The following is a 14,032-nucleotide window of genomic DNA, read 5'->3' on the forward strand; positions in this document are numbered from 1 at the left end:
TGATACTCAGGAAATTAATTTCTTATTAAGTAGAAAAAATTACAAAAATAATAAAGAATGACTAAAATATAAAGTTGATGTTAAGATGGTATACAAATTGAGTAAAAGGCCTACTCACTTAAGGACTATATAATATGATTTAAACGATGTCGTTTATGAGACGCTTGTGACGATTGTAATGCTTCTCCATAAAGACCTTGGACGCTCCTTCTATGGTCCTTCTCCATGTCTACACAAAAGAAAGAATACAAAAACAAAAATAGGTGTAAAGAAAGAAAAAGGGAAAGCTCCAAAAAGAGTGAACGTCTCATTGAGGAAATTAATGTAATAAAATTGACCCTTTTTCTCCTCAAAAAACAAATGTTGGACCTTTTTTATACTTATAATATTTTGAAAATACAGCTACTTACTTTGATTTACAACACACCTTTCTCTTTTCCTATTATTTTTTCCTATTATCCAAAATATGGGTAGTCATCACAAAATTTGGACCCAACAAAATAGCCACAGCAGAAAATTTTAGTTTTCTTCACTTCACAATTTATTATACTCATTATACTCTCCATGAGTGTAGATATGTAGTTTTTTTAAGACAATTAATTATAAAAGAGAATTGCTAAAAAAATATTATTGGTGTCTAGTATTTTTTTTAGTGTCATATTGTGATGAATGTAATTAAATATTGAGTATCATATAATTTAAGAGAAAATAGATTTTAAAAAATATTGCTAACCATACACTACTTATAAAAAACATTAAATATTGATACCTAATAGCAATGCTTATTATAAAATATCTTATCCCATTTTTTATACATTTGCAATACAAATACAGTTTGTAAAATAGTTGCTTTAATGATGATTGTCAAATGAATGTGTCAAATTTAACAATAATAGGAATATAAACATAATTGATTTTTTTTTTTCTAAAAACATATAAACATAATTACGTCAATATTAAATAGTTAATTTTTCATTTTATTTTAGAGCATAATTATAAAAGTTATGCGGAATATATTATTTATTGATTTTTAAAGATAAATACTATTTTAAAACATGAATTTTGTAAAAATTATTAGACACTATATATTTTAAAATAGTATAAAATAAAAGTTAATAATAACTCGATCCATAATTATTATGACAAAATTAAGTATGTTTTTTAGGAGCTTTTTCATTTTTATACTTCAAAATAGTTTTATATATATATATATTTACGGAATTCTACATAAAAATCATTATTGCAACTAGCGCTGCAATCTAAATCGCAACAAAAAATCGTATAGCAACTCACATAGAAACCACCAGAGAAACAACTTTAGAAACTCAAACCATAAATTTAAAAAAAAAAATTAAAAAAACAATATATAGAGTAAATCTTTTTTTTTTTTACATATATTCGTACTAAAAATTACTTTCAAATTAATTATATTATATCCTAAATTATCAACATTTAAACTTAAGATACTATTTTATACTATTTTAAAAAATATAAAGTCTATTTTATCATTTTAAAAAACAAAAAGTCCATTCAACAAAACATAAAGTTATTAATCATTTTTTTTTCTTTAGCACAAAAGTCTAAGGTTTTTTTTTAAAAAAAAAATAAATAAATCAGTCTAACGTGTAGTTTGAAATTTATAATTGTATTTCAATTAAATGTAAATTTTATTAGTTGATCCTTATTAAAAATTAGTTGTATTTCAATAAATGTAAATGGATTAGTTGATTCTAATGTTCATTCTTCTATCAGGTTTTATTATCATGACTCAAATTTTACCTTATTGTTTCTAAAGAAATCCTTCTATTGACTATATTTAAATTACACCTAGTCATTTCATAATATTAATAGTACTTGTAAACTTGCAATTACGAAATACTGATTGTACTTTTTCTTTAATATTTTTCTGTATTAATGTTCTTATACAATATTATTCTTAAGTTCTCTATATAATATTACTTAATTTGTTGTAGACAGCATATTAATAAATTTGTCACATCAAAACTTCCCCTCAAAAAGAGAAATTGGAAAGGAAAAAAAAAAAATCATTAAAACTTGATACAATTTTATATAAATATATCATCTGTGGTGACAAAAAGATAAAGACATGATAAGATCTTGAAAAGGCTAAACTAAACTATGAGAGACACATTAGAAGACTGATTGAGACACCCTACCACATTATTATTACCCCAGTTTTGGAATTGTAATTCATTTTTTTTTTCTTTTTTTTAAATCATATAATTAGTCATTTCTCCTATTTTATTTTGCAACCAAAATAATATATAATCAAAATAGTAGGACATCATGCTAAGAATCTAATATAGAACTTTCCCCCTAAATTTTTACGGGAAGGATAAGAATTTTTCACTTTACCCCTGAGAATTTTACCATTTTACATCATTAGTTTGTTGTAATGATAATAGTAATGAAATTATAATATTTAGTTTGTTTTTAAAATGATGTAATGGAATTGTAATATAATGATAATTACATCATATAAGAAAAATTTTATTACATTGAAAAACTTAAGAGGATTACATTAGACTAAACAAAATAAAATGAAAATGATTCTAATACTTTCTATTATATAAATTTTAAAAAATAAAATAAACACAATTTTGCCAATTTATCACTTATTCTAATACACATTCCAACAACATACCAAATTTTTAATCGATTTTTATTATTATTCTTAATTCACTACTATTACTATTACTATTATATTCTCCTACTAAATTAAACATCACATTAATTATTATAAATAATAAAGTTTGTTTATCATAGGGGGCAGTTTGGCTGTGCTTTTAAAAGCTAAAAGCACTTGAGGAATAATTTGTGGCTAAAAGATGTTAGCGGAAAAAAATAGCCAAATTTGTGGCTAAACATCTCAATCAAGCCTAAACATTTTTTCTTCTGTCTCCAATTATGCAAGAACAAGAATGTGTTTTGGTTTTTTAGCTTTTTGAAAATATCTTACCAAAAACAAAGACCTCTTAAGTCTACAACCAATAAATTCAATTAAGCTTTTTAACTTAATTAAAAATAAAAATTATTTTCTACCATAATGTTTTTTTTTCTTAAGGCTATACCACACAAATAAATATGTGCACCGAATTAAGTAAAAAAAATAAATAACTTAAGTTAATTGAATTAAACCAACCTTTTCAATGGTTCCAAATAGGGACTTATGCCTAATGTCCCTTCCCTTGAGTCGTACCCTGCCATTAATCCCGAGCTGCCTCAATACAGCCGACTTCCTCGCCGGCGCCGGAGACGGAAGCAGGGACCTTCTCTCTCCCAATTTGGAGGTTTGCCCATTTGATGATGGGCTCTCACAGTCATCGTTCTCTTTACCTTCTCGGCTCTTACGTCGTCGTTTTGCCCGAACAAGCTCTTTGCTCTTCGCCGGAGATTCATCATCATCGGCAAACTTTCTGAGCAGCTCATCTGATGACTTCTTTGTCACATGTTGAACTTTACTGTTATCGGAATCCATTTTCAGAGAGAGAGAGATTTAAGAGTTTATGAAATGTAATTGTGAAAAATGTGTAGATTTGGGTTTATATGAACTTAGTGTTTGGATTATAGTTTAGTAAGTAGAAAATAGACCGTTGGAAATTATAATAGAGGCGAAAATGAAGGAATATTGGAATAATTTAAATAAATTGGGAATGAAAGAAATATAGCCGTTGAAAGATATAATGTATGATTGGCATGTGAATTTCTGTGGTGGGATTATATTAATAAATCAATCAATAATAATGATAAGTTTTCTGACAATATTTGGATTCAGTCAATGTAACGGTTTCTAATGAAAATAAAACTATATATTTTAATTTTTTGAGAGGTAAATACTAAATAAAATTGTATATTGATAAATTAGCAACATAAAGTTTATTTTATTTTATTTTTCAAGTGAAAGTTACTACTATTATTAAGAAGAAAATTATTGCAAAAATAGTAAAAATTAGGGAAGGAATATTAGCTAACTAATTACAATCTTAATCTAACTGAAAAACATAAGTTGCTTTATTAGCATTTCTCTTAATATGAGACACTTTTGCTTCGAGAAAAAAATTAAAAAATTAAAAATATCATCAATTAAATCATAATAACTAACCATACATGATGATAATGTAATAGGATCATTAGACACCAATATACCAATATTTGTGATCATTTATTAGTGAGCAACTATTGTAAAGCAGCAGAAAGTGCTAGTGCTTCCATTTCCTTGGGTGCATATTGACTTGTACAAATTATTAAAATTTTATTTGAATTTACATTAATTTTTATTGATTTTAATAAAATATGAGTTTATTGGATTGTTTGTTAGCTCATATTGTTAGTAGTTAATAATTAATGGATTTAGCATTTATGTGTGTAAAGTCTAGTTGAAGTAGAAGTGTGAATTTTTTTAGTTAACTGAAATTTTTGATGAGCACCTCAGTCCAATTAGGGTTGTGTAGTTAAGTCCTCTTCCTAACTCTATAAATACATATTGTGTTATCACAATTGTATTTTTGATTTAGAGATCTAAGGAGGAATACTTAATTGATAGTATTGCACTATCAAATTGTAATAATTGTTATGGATCAATCAAGTATATATATCTAATTATAATATATATTATAGTGTTCTATATTGTATATAATTTTGTATCTTGGGATTATTTAGTTTTCTAACATGTGGTATCAGATTGCCATTTGTATATAATTTAGAACCTTCAGTTTGTATAATAATTGATATGTATATGTTAATTTTCACCAATTACATATTAACTTCATTATTATTTTATGTTGCATATTTTTTATTTTTCAATCTTAAAAGCTTAGGGATTTTATTCATCATGAAATTCTCTTTCTATTGATATCTTATATGATTAAAATTATTGAGTAAATAGAAAGAATCTTATGATTAAACCTTTAGGGTTTATATGCTTTAATTATGAATTCAAATTTAGATTTTTTCCATTATATTGATTATTGACAAAAATTAATTGTGCAAATTTCATTACCGACTTATTTGCAATATTTTTACACAATTAATTTTTGAATTGCATGAGATATACACAAAAAAAAAAAAATGAAATTTTTTGGTCTCTTAACTTTGGGATTACACAATTAACAAACCAAAGTTTAAGATGTTCATACCCAAAAGTAACACCATAAATCTCTTAGAAATCCCATCGCGAACAAAACCCATCAAAAATCGCGTTGTTTCGTTGTGTTTTGGGCTGGAATTTCTCTCCGACCCAATCACACTGTAACCCATTTTTTGACCCAGTTTCAAGGTTGAAGAAGACCAACAACAGCGAAGCCCACTCGCGCCCGAGGCGCATGAGGGGCGTGCGCCTTTTTCCTCCAGGTGTCATTTTTCGACATTTGTTTTTTCAACGTGCTTAGAATTTAATTTTTGATTTTTTTTTTTTATGATTTTTAATTAATTTTTTGACTACGTTTAATAGTTATTATTAATTTAATGATAATTATGCAGTTGAAAAATTATTTTAATTATTAAAAAAAAAATTTGAAATCTTTAAATCATAGAAAAAAAGTTGGGTTGCTTCTCGTTTTATTTGACATAGCCACTTTTTTTTTAAAAAAAAAATTTATCTTGACTATTTACTCTCCACTAATACTCATTATTTCACATCTTTTTCATTATTTATTGTTCTAAAATTATAAAACTTAATTGTTAATGCGAAATAACGTGTTATGGTGGACACTTTATTTTTTATTATCAATATATTACAAGCAATTAATATATATCTTTTTAGAAATTTGACTAAAAATTATTAAATTTTCAATGATTGTTTTATAACCAAATTTCATATATTGTAGAAAATATTTTTTATTGGTTGACTATGTTGAAATGTTGATTCCCTCTCCCCATTGTTGTCAAGCTCAAAGAAACAGAGTAAAGTAAAAGAAGAGTAACAGTGTAAAGTGAAGAGAGAGAAGAAAGAGAGAGAAAGAGAAAGATGAAAAGAATCAATCTTATTCTGTTATGAACACAATTACAAGCTTATATACAAGCTCAATTGAGCCAAGAAGCAAACAACCAACCCAACAAACTACTAACAACTATACAACACAAACCAAGGAGCTTGTAATAGAAAAACAGTTAATATCGTTAACTGTTAATTGTCTTGACACAACTTGAATGAGCTTCTATTGCAGTTTCTCTCGAATGAAATAGAGGTCAAGTTTAATATGTTTAGTGCGAGCGTGTAAGATTAAATTGGCAGTGAGTAAAATTGTAGGTGGTCGAGGAAGTCGAATATGAAGTTCAGAAAACAAGGAATGCAACCAAGTTATTTCAGATACCACTTGAGCTAGACTTCTGTATTCGACTTCAGTGCTTAATCGAGAAACAGTATGTTATTTCTTGCATTGCCAAGCAACCAGATTAGGACCAAGAAAAATGGTAAAGCCTGATGTTGATCTTTGATCATCTGGATCACTAGCCCAATCAGCATCACAAAAGGCAGTGACATCATAATCTTTGGGACATTTGAAGTTCAAACCATGTGAAACTGTACCATTGAGATATCTCAGTATTCTTTTTGACTGCATCCCAATGAGTATGTTGAGGGTTGGCCATGAATTGACAGACCTTGTTGACACTGAAAGAAATTTCAGGTTTGGTTATTGTCAAGTACTGAAGTGCACCAACTATTGATCTATATAACTAAGGATTGTCCACAGGATCTCCATCGAAGGCAGACAATTTCAGGCCACTGGTCATAGGGGTAGGAGCAGGTTTTGCATCTTGCATTTGAGCCCTGCACAACAAATCTCTAACATACTTAGCTTGAGACAGATGCAATCATTCTTTGGTATGATGAACTTCAATGCCAAGAAAATAGTGAAGATTGCCAAGATTTTTTAGAGCAAATTTTGAATCCAAAGCTTTAACCAAGGCTGCAATCTTTTAAGGATCACTACCAGTGATGATTATATCATCGACATACACAAGTATAAGAGTCATGGAGTTGCAGGTATGTTGAATGAATAAGCTATGGTCATGAATTGACAGACCTTGTTGACACTGAAAGAAATTTCAGGTCTGGTTATTTTTCTTTCTAAAGTAACTTGGTACCTGAAATATTAAATTTGGTCGATGTTCTATATTTTTACACATGTAACTTATTGGAAACATCAAAAAGTAACTCGATGTTTCTAAAGTAACCTAGTAACTAGAATATTAAATTTGGTTGAGTGTGCTACATTTTGACTGGTTTTAATGCAAAAGTAACATATTTTCTGTTTTTGTCTTTATCCTGCTTTTAGTTGACGTGCTACATTTTTTACACATATAACCTACTAGCAACATCAAAAACTAACCCGATGTTTCCTAAAGTAACCCGACACCTGAATTATTGAATTTAGTTTAATGTGTTATATTTTGGCTGGTTTTAATACAAAAGTAACATGTTTTCTTTGTTGTCTTTTATTATGTTTTCTAAAGTAACTTGTTACATGAAATATTAAAGTTGGTTAATGTGCTATAATTTTTTTTTGTTTTAATACAAAAGTAACATGCACAGATTAAAAAGTGACATTTTTTTTTTTTTTTGCTTTTTATTATCTTTTCTAAAGTAACATGGTACATTGTGTATTTTTCACTATGTTTAAAGATTTAATTTCATTAATGGTACTTGCAACCTAAATATGTGCAAAAGTTTACCAAAGAGCATTGTTATTAGGCACTAGTGGTGCCTAGCACCTTCTCAGCATGTCGTGTTGCGATTGACTAGCGATACTCCCTAAAAGCTATTATATTAAATTATATGGGACTCGATATTTAGTTAGACCAATAGCAATCTTGACACGTACGAGGGTGCTAAACACCACTGGTACCCTTTAGCATTTCTCTTTATGAAAGGACAAGGCACGTAATTTTACTTAAACATGCAACAAAGATAATAACAAAAAGTAACCTAGTATTTATAAATTGACATAATAGTTCTTAAATTGTATGTTTTAACAATTAAGATTATGTTAATTAGCAATTATTCATATTAGGTGCTTTCATTTTATCTTTTCTTCTTTTGTTATTAGACATATTTTTTAAGAATTATGTAACAAAATTTCTATTAATAAATACTAATTGGGTGCAACATTTCTATTTTCTATTTTACTTTATCACTATTTGTTCTTATTTGAGAGCATCACACATTTATTATATTAGTCTCATTCTTTCTCAACTATTACAAATATTAATTACAATCATATGAGGAAATTTTTTTTGAAATTAAAAATGAGACCTGAAAAAAAAAATCATTATTGCATTTTTTTATAAAATATAATATCAAGATATTAATCTATATTTAAATAAATAAAAAAATATTTTGTATTGATTAAGTGAAAAAAAAGTCTACAAATATTAATATAATATAGATTTTTTTTTGAAAAAAAATAAAAATAAAAATTTAAAGTAAGAAAAAAAATGAAAATATAGAATAAAAACAAATAAAAAATAAATAAACAGTTATAATAAGAAAATAATATAAAAGTACACATATTAATGATTTGTTCTAAAAAAAAAATATTACAAACCTCCAAACATAAGTTAATAAAATAAAAATTGAATTTTATTTAATAAAAACTTATAAATATAAAATATTTTCCCACACAATTAACTCAAATTAAAAAAAAAAAGCCATAAATTAAATAAATTTTTAATTTTTCCATATTTATAATTTTTTTTTTTTAAAAAAATCATATTTTACATAATTTTCTCTATTTTAAATTAAAATATATCAAACTCAATATGTTTGGTACCATATGGTGGCCATAGCATTAATTATTACTTTATTTTTTATTAGGGAAGAAGAAGATTTGGCAATATACTGAACCACTTAAGACTCTAGTCTTGATGATACAATCAATACAAAGAAATGAAACATAGTGAACAAACTTAAAAAGTTTTTGTATTGATTATTCACTACGTTGACTGAATATGTTTTTAATAAAAACTTAAGATCAGAAAATATGTCAACGTAGTACCTTAACAGTCAAAAGCAAAAATTAAGAAAATACAACATCATAAGCCTCCTCTTAATACCGAGTATTGTAAATAACATATTCAGATGACAAGGCAAGCAAATGCTCCATAGATTCATCCAATCAAATCACCATTCACCAGTTCCTTAATCTAACTTTGAAACTTTTTCTACTTCTAAGGCCTGAAGTTACCAAAAAAAATCCAGATCAATTGAATAATTTTTGAGAACCCATTACAACACTGGAGATCGTTTTTCAAACTACTTTAATAAATTTTTAAACTACATAATATTTTCATTTTGCCTACTCCTTTGATGATCACTTGTTAAAAGGGCATTACTTGATTTTCAAAACTTACCATATCGTAGTTTGGTATGGTATCATGAGATTAATTGAGTCCCAAGAGAGAGAGCATGGGATTCGAGATTTCTCATGTTTAGCTACAGATTGAGAATGATAAAACTAACATTAGTATTGAAAAATAATAATAAATCTAAAAAAAAAATATATATCATTTGAGGTCTTAATAAAAATAGCTTAACAAACGAAAATGACCATAATCTCAGATTGTGACAAAAGACTCGTCCATAAAATTCAATATAATAGATCCTACATGTACTGTAAACTACGAACAAAAGAGCCAAAAGTAGTGCAATAAATTTTACATTGAGGCCAATAGATGATAGTTTCATGCCTTAGTTGATTCACACCAAATAAATTAATAATAACTACGACAGTTTTGGGTAATAGTGTAAAGATAGAACAGCTTACCACTACAGCAACGCCTGTCTCGCAGAATTTGGGAATGGAAATGAGTCTAACCATTTGCCCTTCAGATCCTACAGTCAGAAAGGTAATCAAATGAGAAGCAGAAGGAATATACAAATGTAAGATAAATTATATTTCTACATTTTAGTGTAAGAAAAAATTGACAATAGTAAATGCACAAGAGAATACCCGTTATTAAGCGACTGTCATACTTGTCCTGATTACCAACAAAGTAAACATGAGGACAGCTCTCAATCAAAAAGGGGTCCATATCAGTGAAAGGATAACACCCTGAAAGATAAAAATAATAGCTTATGACATAGCCTTTGCAAGGGATGGTATGACATTCTACTACAATCAGTGAAAAGGTGGATTGATTGGCCTGTTTTCATTTTCATGTTCTTGGGAAAATAATAATGCAAAAAACTGGCTAGAGAACCAAAGAAATTTTCCAAGTCAAACAGGTCCAATTGGCAAAAAGTTACATAGAGAGAGAAATGCAAGTTAATTTGTACCGAGAGTATTAGGTGCTGTAGGTGCCAGATGCCTCCATTTCAATGTCCTTTCCATAAACTCAAGTTTATCCTTCGCTTCTGAATACTTCTCAAGATCATCAATATTCTGACCTGATGTTCCAAGGAATCTGAAAATTAAAAGATAATAATGTCAAATCAAATTCCCTTCAATGCATACCAGAAGTCAAATTTTATCCATATTTTAACCTGATATTGTCGAGGTCAAAACAGTGAGGATTTGTACAAGATCTAAATGTGTTATAAGCTGATGATCCTGGGAAAAGACATCTGTTCAAGGGCTGCAAGAAAAAGAACATCAGCAAGGGAAATAAAAGAACAGCTAATAGAATTCTAGCATGGACAAACAACAACCTGTTGTGGTAAGGAAAAGTTGGCAGGGTCATCAAGACCTGGCATGATGTCCACAGGCAAACCTGCAGCAATCTAGCAGAAGTGAAAGATAAATATTTCATTTCACGATTAAGAAAACAAAGTAGGTTCACACTCAGAAGGACAAAAGAACCTGGGTCAACAAGATATCCAGCTCTTTGATTGGCTCAGATAACCTTGATTGATCCTTTGAAGCCAAAGTCTGCAAAATATGGATAAAGACCAGAAGAGGCAATGAATTATAATTTCACTGTAATAAATCTTGGCAAAACCACATCTGGGAGAAGGTAAACTATGAGAATGTAAGGATATAAAATGAAGTGCCAAATTGCAGACAAACATTGGGGGCCCAAACGAGGCACAACTTACATTTACCTATCTTTTTCTATAACATGTTTATTCAAAACTAACTATAAACATATCTTCCAAAAGAGAAGAAGTTAAATGTAATAATCTAAAGATTGGTAAAATTATGTCTAGTAGATATCTAACTTTCCTCACCTGTCCATTAAGAAGTTCCCGAGGAATTTCAAATGAATTTCCAGCAATTACAACTTGAACTATTTGCGCTGCAATACCTTGTTCCTGTTCATTGTATAGCTCTCGAAAGTTATTATGGCGAAAATTTGTCAACTCCGGCATCACATTAAATTAGATAGACAAAATAAGACGAACCTTTTCATCTCCTAGATGTCCTGTTATGTGATCAACAAGAAGCTGAAACTGGAGAGGGTTAGAATTGCCACTTCCAACTCGCAACCCAGATACAAAAACAACATATTTGTCTTCTTCTGAAAGGAGTGAAAACCAATTGTCATATTTCATAGCAATGTTATGACTAAACTATTTCTTTTCTGGCTTGAATTGGATGTTTCTAATGTCTATCTGTGAGAAAATAGACCATGAACACAGTAGTTCTAAAGAAAATAGCAAAATGAAGTGATTGTACTTGATTTTAGCGGTGTCTCAATTTGGGGTGGTAGGCCAGCTTCCAAAACATCTTCAACAACGAAATCACCAGGACCTGCTTTTCCATGCAAAGCAACAACCACTCCTGTCACAGTACCATGTTAGTCAAGGAATAACAATTTCAAAAAGCATACCTAATGAAATCGACCAAAAAAAAATCATACTTTTTTTCCTACTATTTTGTACATGACAAGTACCTGTCACATAAACGGGAGGCGAAAGAGCATGGCCACTAAGCTTAACTCTTCCACTTTCATCTTCTAAGACAAGGTAATCATCAGTGTGCATAAAATTATGTACCTTGACCAGTGGGGCAACAGTTCTCTGTAAACAAAAAGATTGCAGACTTTACTTTCTGAATATTCCATTCTTATCCAAATCAAAATGACCCGTACATCAAAATATATGCACTAATACGAGTAACAACTATACCTCCTTAGAGTACTCCTCTAGAATTGAAGGTTTGAGTTGCATGTGCTTGTACAAGGTCCCAACAACTATACATTCCTTCCCTTCTTCTAATCCCAAAACAGTACGTACTGCAAAACTCAACATGAGAACAAAGTTCATAGCCCGAATTGATAGCAAAACAGCAACAGAACTAAACAGCACAAACCTACAAAGTAGTATATAAAACCCAAATCAAAGTAAACATGACAATATTAAAGATTTCTATTAACATATAACCACTACAACGTAGCTGAACCTCTTTTAAAATTGGTCTTAGAATTTGCAAGAACCTGGTAAATGCGGTTTCCAATTAGGAGCAAGGGAATAGAGAATAGTCCTCAACATATGAAGACGAGCAAAGTAAATCTGACTATACTGTTGACCCCTGTACGTTTCTTTCCGAATCTCAAACTTCTCATCCTACATTAATAATAAAAAAATGATTTTTTTTTCTTTCAAATTTGCTCAAAATATATTATACACATTAAAATTGAAATTGAGAGTTAAACTATCAAATTTGTCATTCTGTCAACTGTAATTTAGGGTTAGATATCTAAGAAACATAAAAATTGGAGAGAACATTTGGATTTAGCTCGTAAAAGTCTGATTTTTTTTTTCTTTCTCACTAACTAGTTTCCATAGTTCCTCGAGAACCAAACGGAAAGAGATAAATAGGGAAAATAAAAGAAAAGAGAAAGGATGCAGTACTGACCGAAGGGTTATAAGATGATTGTTTTCTCTGGAAAGCTTTCTCGGAATCGATTTCCATGGTTTCTTTCATGGCGGGAAATCACACATAAGACGAAGCCAAACTTCTTTGCTTTCACTGACCATTGTAGCCTATTTATGTAATTAAATTATTCTCAGAAAGAAATTATAAAAAATAAATAATTAAATGAACGTATTGGGGATGTAGCTCACATGGTAGAGCGCTCGCTTTGCATGCGAGAGGTACGGGGTTCGATACCCCGCATCTCCATTTTTATGTTTAAAAATTAGTATTTTTACACTGAAATTTAATCATTACAAAATTTTGACCCTTTTAATAAAAATTAATTTTAAATATTATAATATTATATTAATTACAAAAAAAAGTAATGAAAATTATCAAAAAGCTTGATAAAATATTAAGTTTACCTAAAAATTTTAAATTATCCTTAAAAAAATATTTTTAATTTTATCTATTCTAATAAAATAATTTATGAGAAATTCATGGGTCACTTTTTATTTATATATAATAAAATAAATCTCATTAAATACAAAAAAAAAATACGATTAGGTTTTGATAGTTTAATACGATTGGCTTTTGATAGTTTAACTAGATGAGCATTTTCATTAATTTTGAAGATAAATTTAGAACGAATAATAATTCTTTTTAATTACTATTACAAAGTATAATAATAATTTTTATTTTTATTTAAATCACTATTATGTTTTCAATTTCAATGATTATCACTACATTGAATATTATTAATTTTAAAATTATAAATAATTTAAACAAACTAAAATTTAAAGAAAAAATTCAAGTTATTCGTATTTGTAAATTCATATCTTAAAAATAAATAAAAAATAATTAAAAAATTCAGTAAAAATATAAAATTATTTTGAAAAAATAGAAATTAAACTAAAAAAAAATATTATATTTACTTAAGCAAATTTAAATTTTTAGAGAAAAAAATATACTTAATCTTGTTCCAGTAAAATTTAATTTTTACAAATACTGAAATTTAATATATTTTTTTTATTTCTAAATAGGTTTTTAATAAAAAAAATAAATATTTTTTTTTTAAATCGTTTAGGTGCCGTTTGATAACACTTTTTTAATCAATTTTCTGTTTTTAAAATTGAAAAAGTGAAATTATTTTTCAAAAACATGTTCTGTAAAATTGTTTTTACTTTTCAATTTTTTAATTGAGAATCAAAATT

At 28.0% G+C, this 14,032-nt stretch overlaps 3 protein-coding genes and 1 non-coding gene across 6 annotated transcripts; 1 reads left to right on the plus strand and 3 right to left on the minus strand.

Moving 5' to 3' along the window:
• On the minus strand, nucleotides 1-3,719 carry LOC115698848 (uncharacterized). Its single transcript, XM_030626049.2, has 2 exons — nucleotides 3,164-3,719; nucleotides 1-229 (listed from the first exon to the last, which is right to left on the minus strand). Exons 1-2 carry the CDS (start codon nucleotides 3,497-3,499, stop codon nucleotides 140-142), a joined length of 426 nt encoding a protein of 141 aa, XP_030481909.2. The 5' UTR covers nucleotides 3,500-3,719; the 3' UTR covers nucleotides 1-139.
• Nucleotides 3,720-6,386: 2,667 nt separating this feature from the next.
• LOC133030470 (uncharacterized mitochondrial protein AtMg00810-like) lies at nucleotides 6,387-6,996 on the minus strand. The gene is made up of 2 exons (XM_061103223.1): nucleotides 6,954-6,996; nucleotides 6,387-6,631 (listed from the first exon to the last, which is right to left on the minus strand). Exons 1-2 carry the CDS (start codon nucleotides 6,994-6,996, stop codon nucleotides 6,387-6,389), a joined length of 288 nt encoding a protein of 95 aa, XP_060959206.1.
• A 1,852-nt stretch (nucleotides 6,997-8,848) lies between these two features.
• Nucleotides 8,849-12,974, minus strand: LOC115698577 (DNA polymerase delta small subunit). 3 transcript variants are annotated; one of them, XM_030625679.2, is made up of 15 exons: nucleotides 12,819-12,974; nucleotides 12,397-12,526; nucleotides 12,089-12,195; nucleotides 11,854-11,980; nucleotides 11,637-11,741; nucleotides 11,363-11,478; nucleotides 11,189-11,272; nucleotides 10,821-10,889; nucleotides 10,670-10,741; nucleotides 10,505-10,596; nucleotides 10,298-10,425; nucleotides 9,972-10,073; nucleotides 9,786-9,853; nucleotides 9,373-9,454; nucleotides 8,849-9,196 (listed from the first exon to the last, which is right to left on the minus strand). In XM_030625679.2, the coding sequence occupies exons 1-14, from the start codon at nucleotides 12,885-12,887 to the stop codon at nucleotides 9,395-9,397; spliced, it is 1,329 nt and encodes a 442-aa protein (XP_030481539.2). In that variant the 5' UTR covers nucleotides 12,888-12,974; the 3' UTR covers nucleotides 8,849-9,196; nucleotides 9,373-9,394. The 3 variants fall into 3 exon arrangements, with proteins under 3 accessions (XP_030481539.2, XP_030481538.2, XP_060958563.1); XM_030625678.2 differs by having other exon boundaries at nucleotides 8,849-9,454; XM_061102580.1 differs by lacking the exon at nucleotides 12,397-12,526 and having other exon boundaries at nucleotides 8,849-9,454; nucleotides 12,819-12,939.
• A 38-nt stretch (nucleotides 12,975-13,012) lies between these two features.
• On the plus strand, nucleotides 13,013-13,085 carry TRNAA-UGC (transfer RNA alanine (anticodon UGC)). The gene has a single exon. It is a non-coding gene; the product is annotated as a tRNA-Ala (tRNA).
• The last annotated feature ends 947 nt before the right edge of the window (nucleotides 13,086-14,032 follow it).

This window comes from Cannabis sativa, chromosome 8, assembly GCF_029168945.1.
Source record: "Cannabis sativa cultivar Pink pepper isolate KNU-18-1 chromosome 8, ASM2916894v1, whole genome shotgun sequence".
In the NCBI taxonomy this organism is placed as follows: domain Eukaryota; kingdom Viridiplantae; phylum Streptophyta; class Magnoliopsida; order Rosales; family Cannabaceae; genus Cannabis; species Cannabis sativa.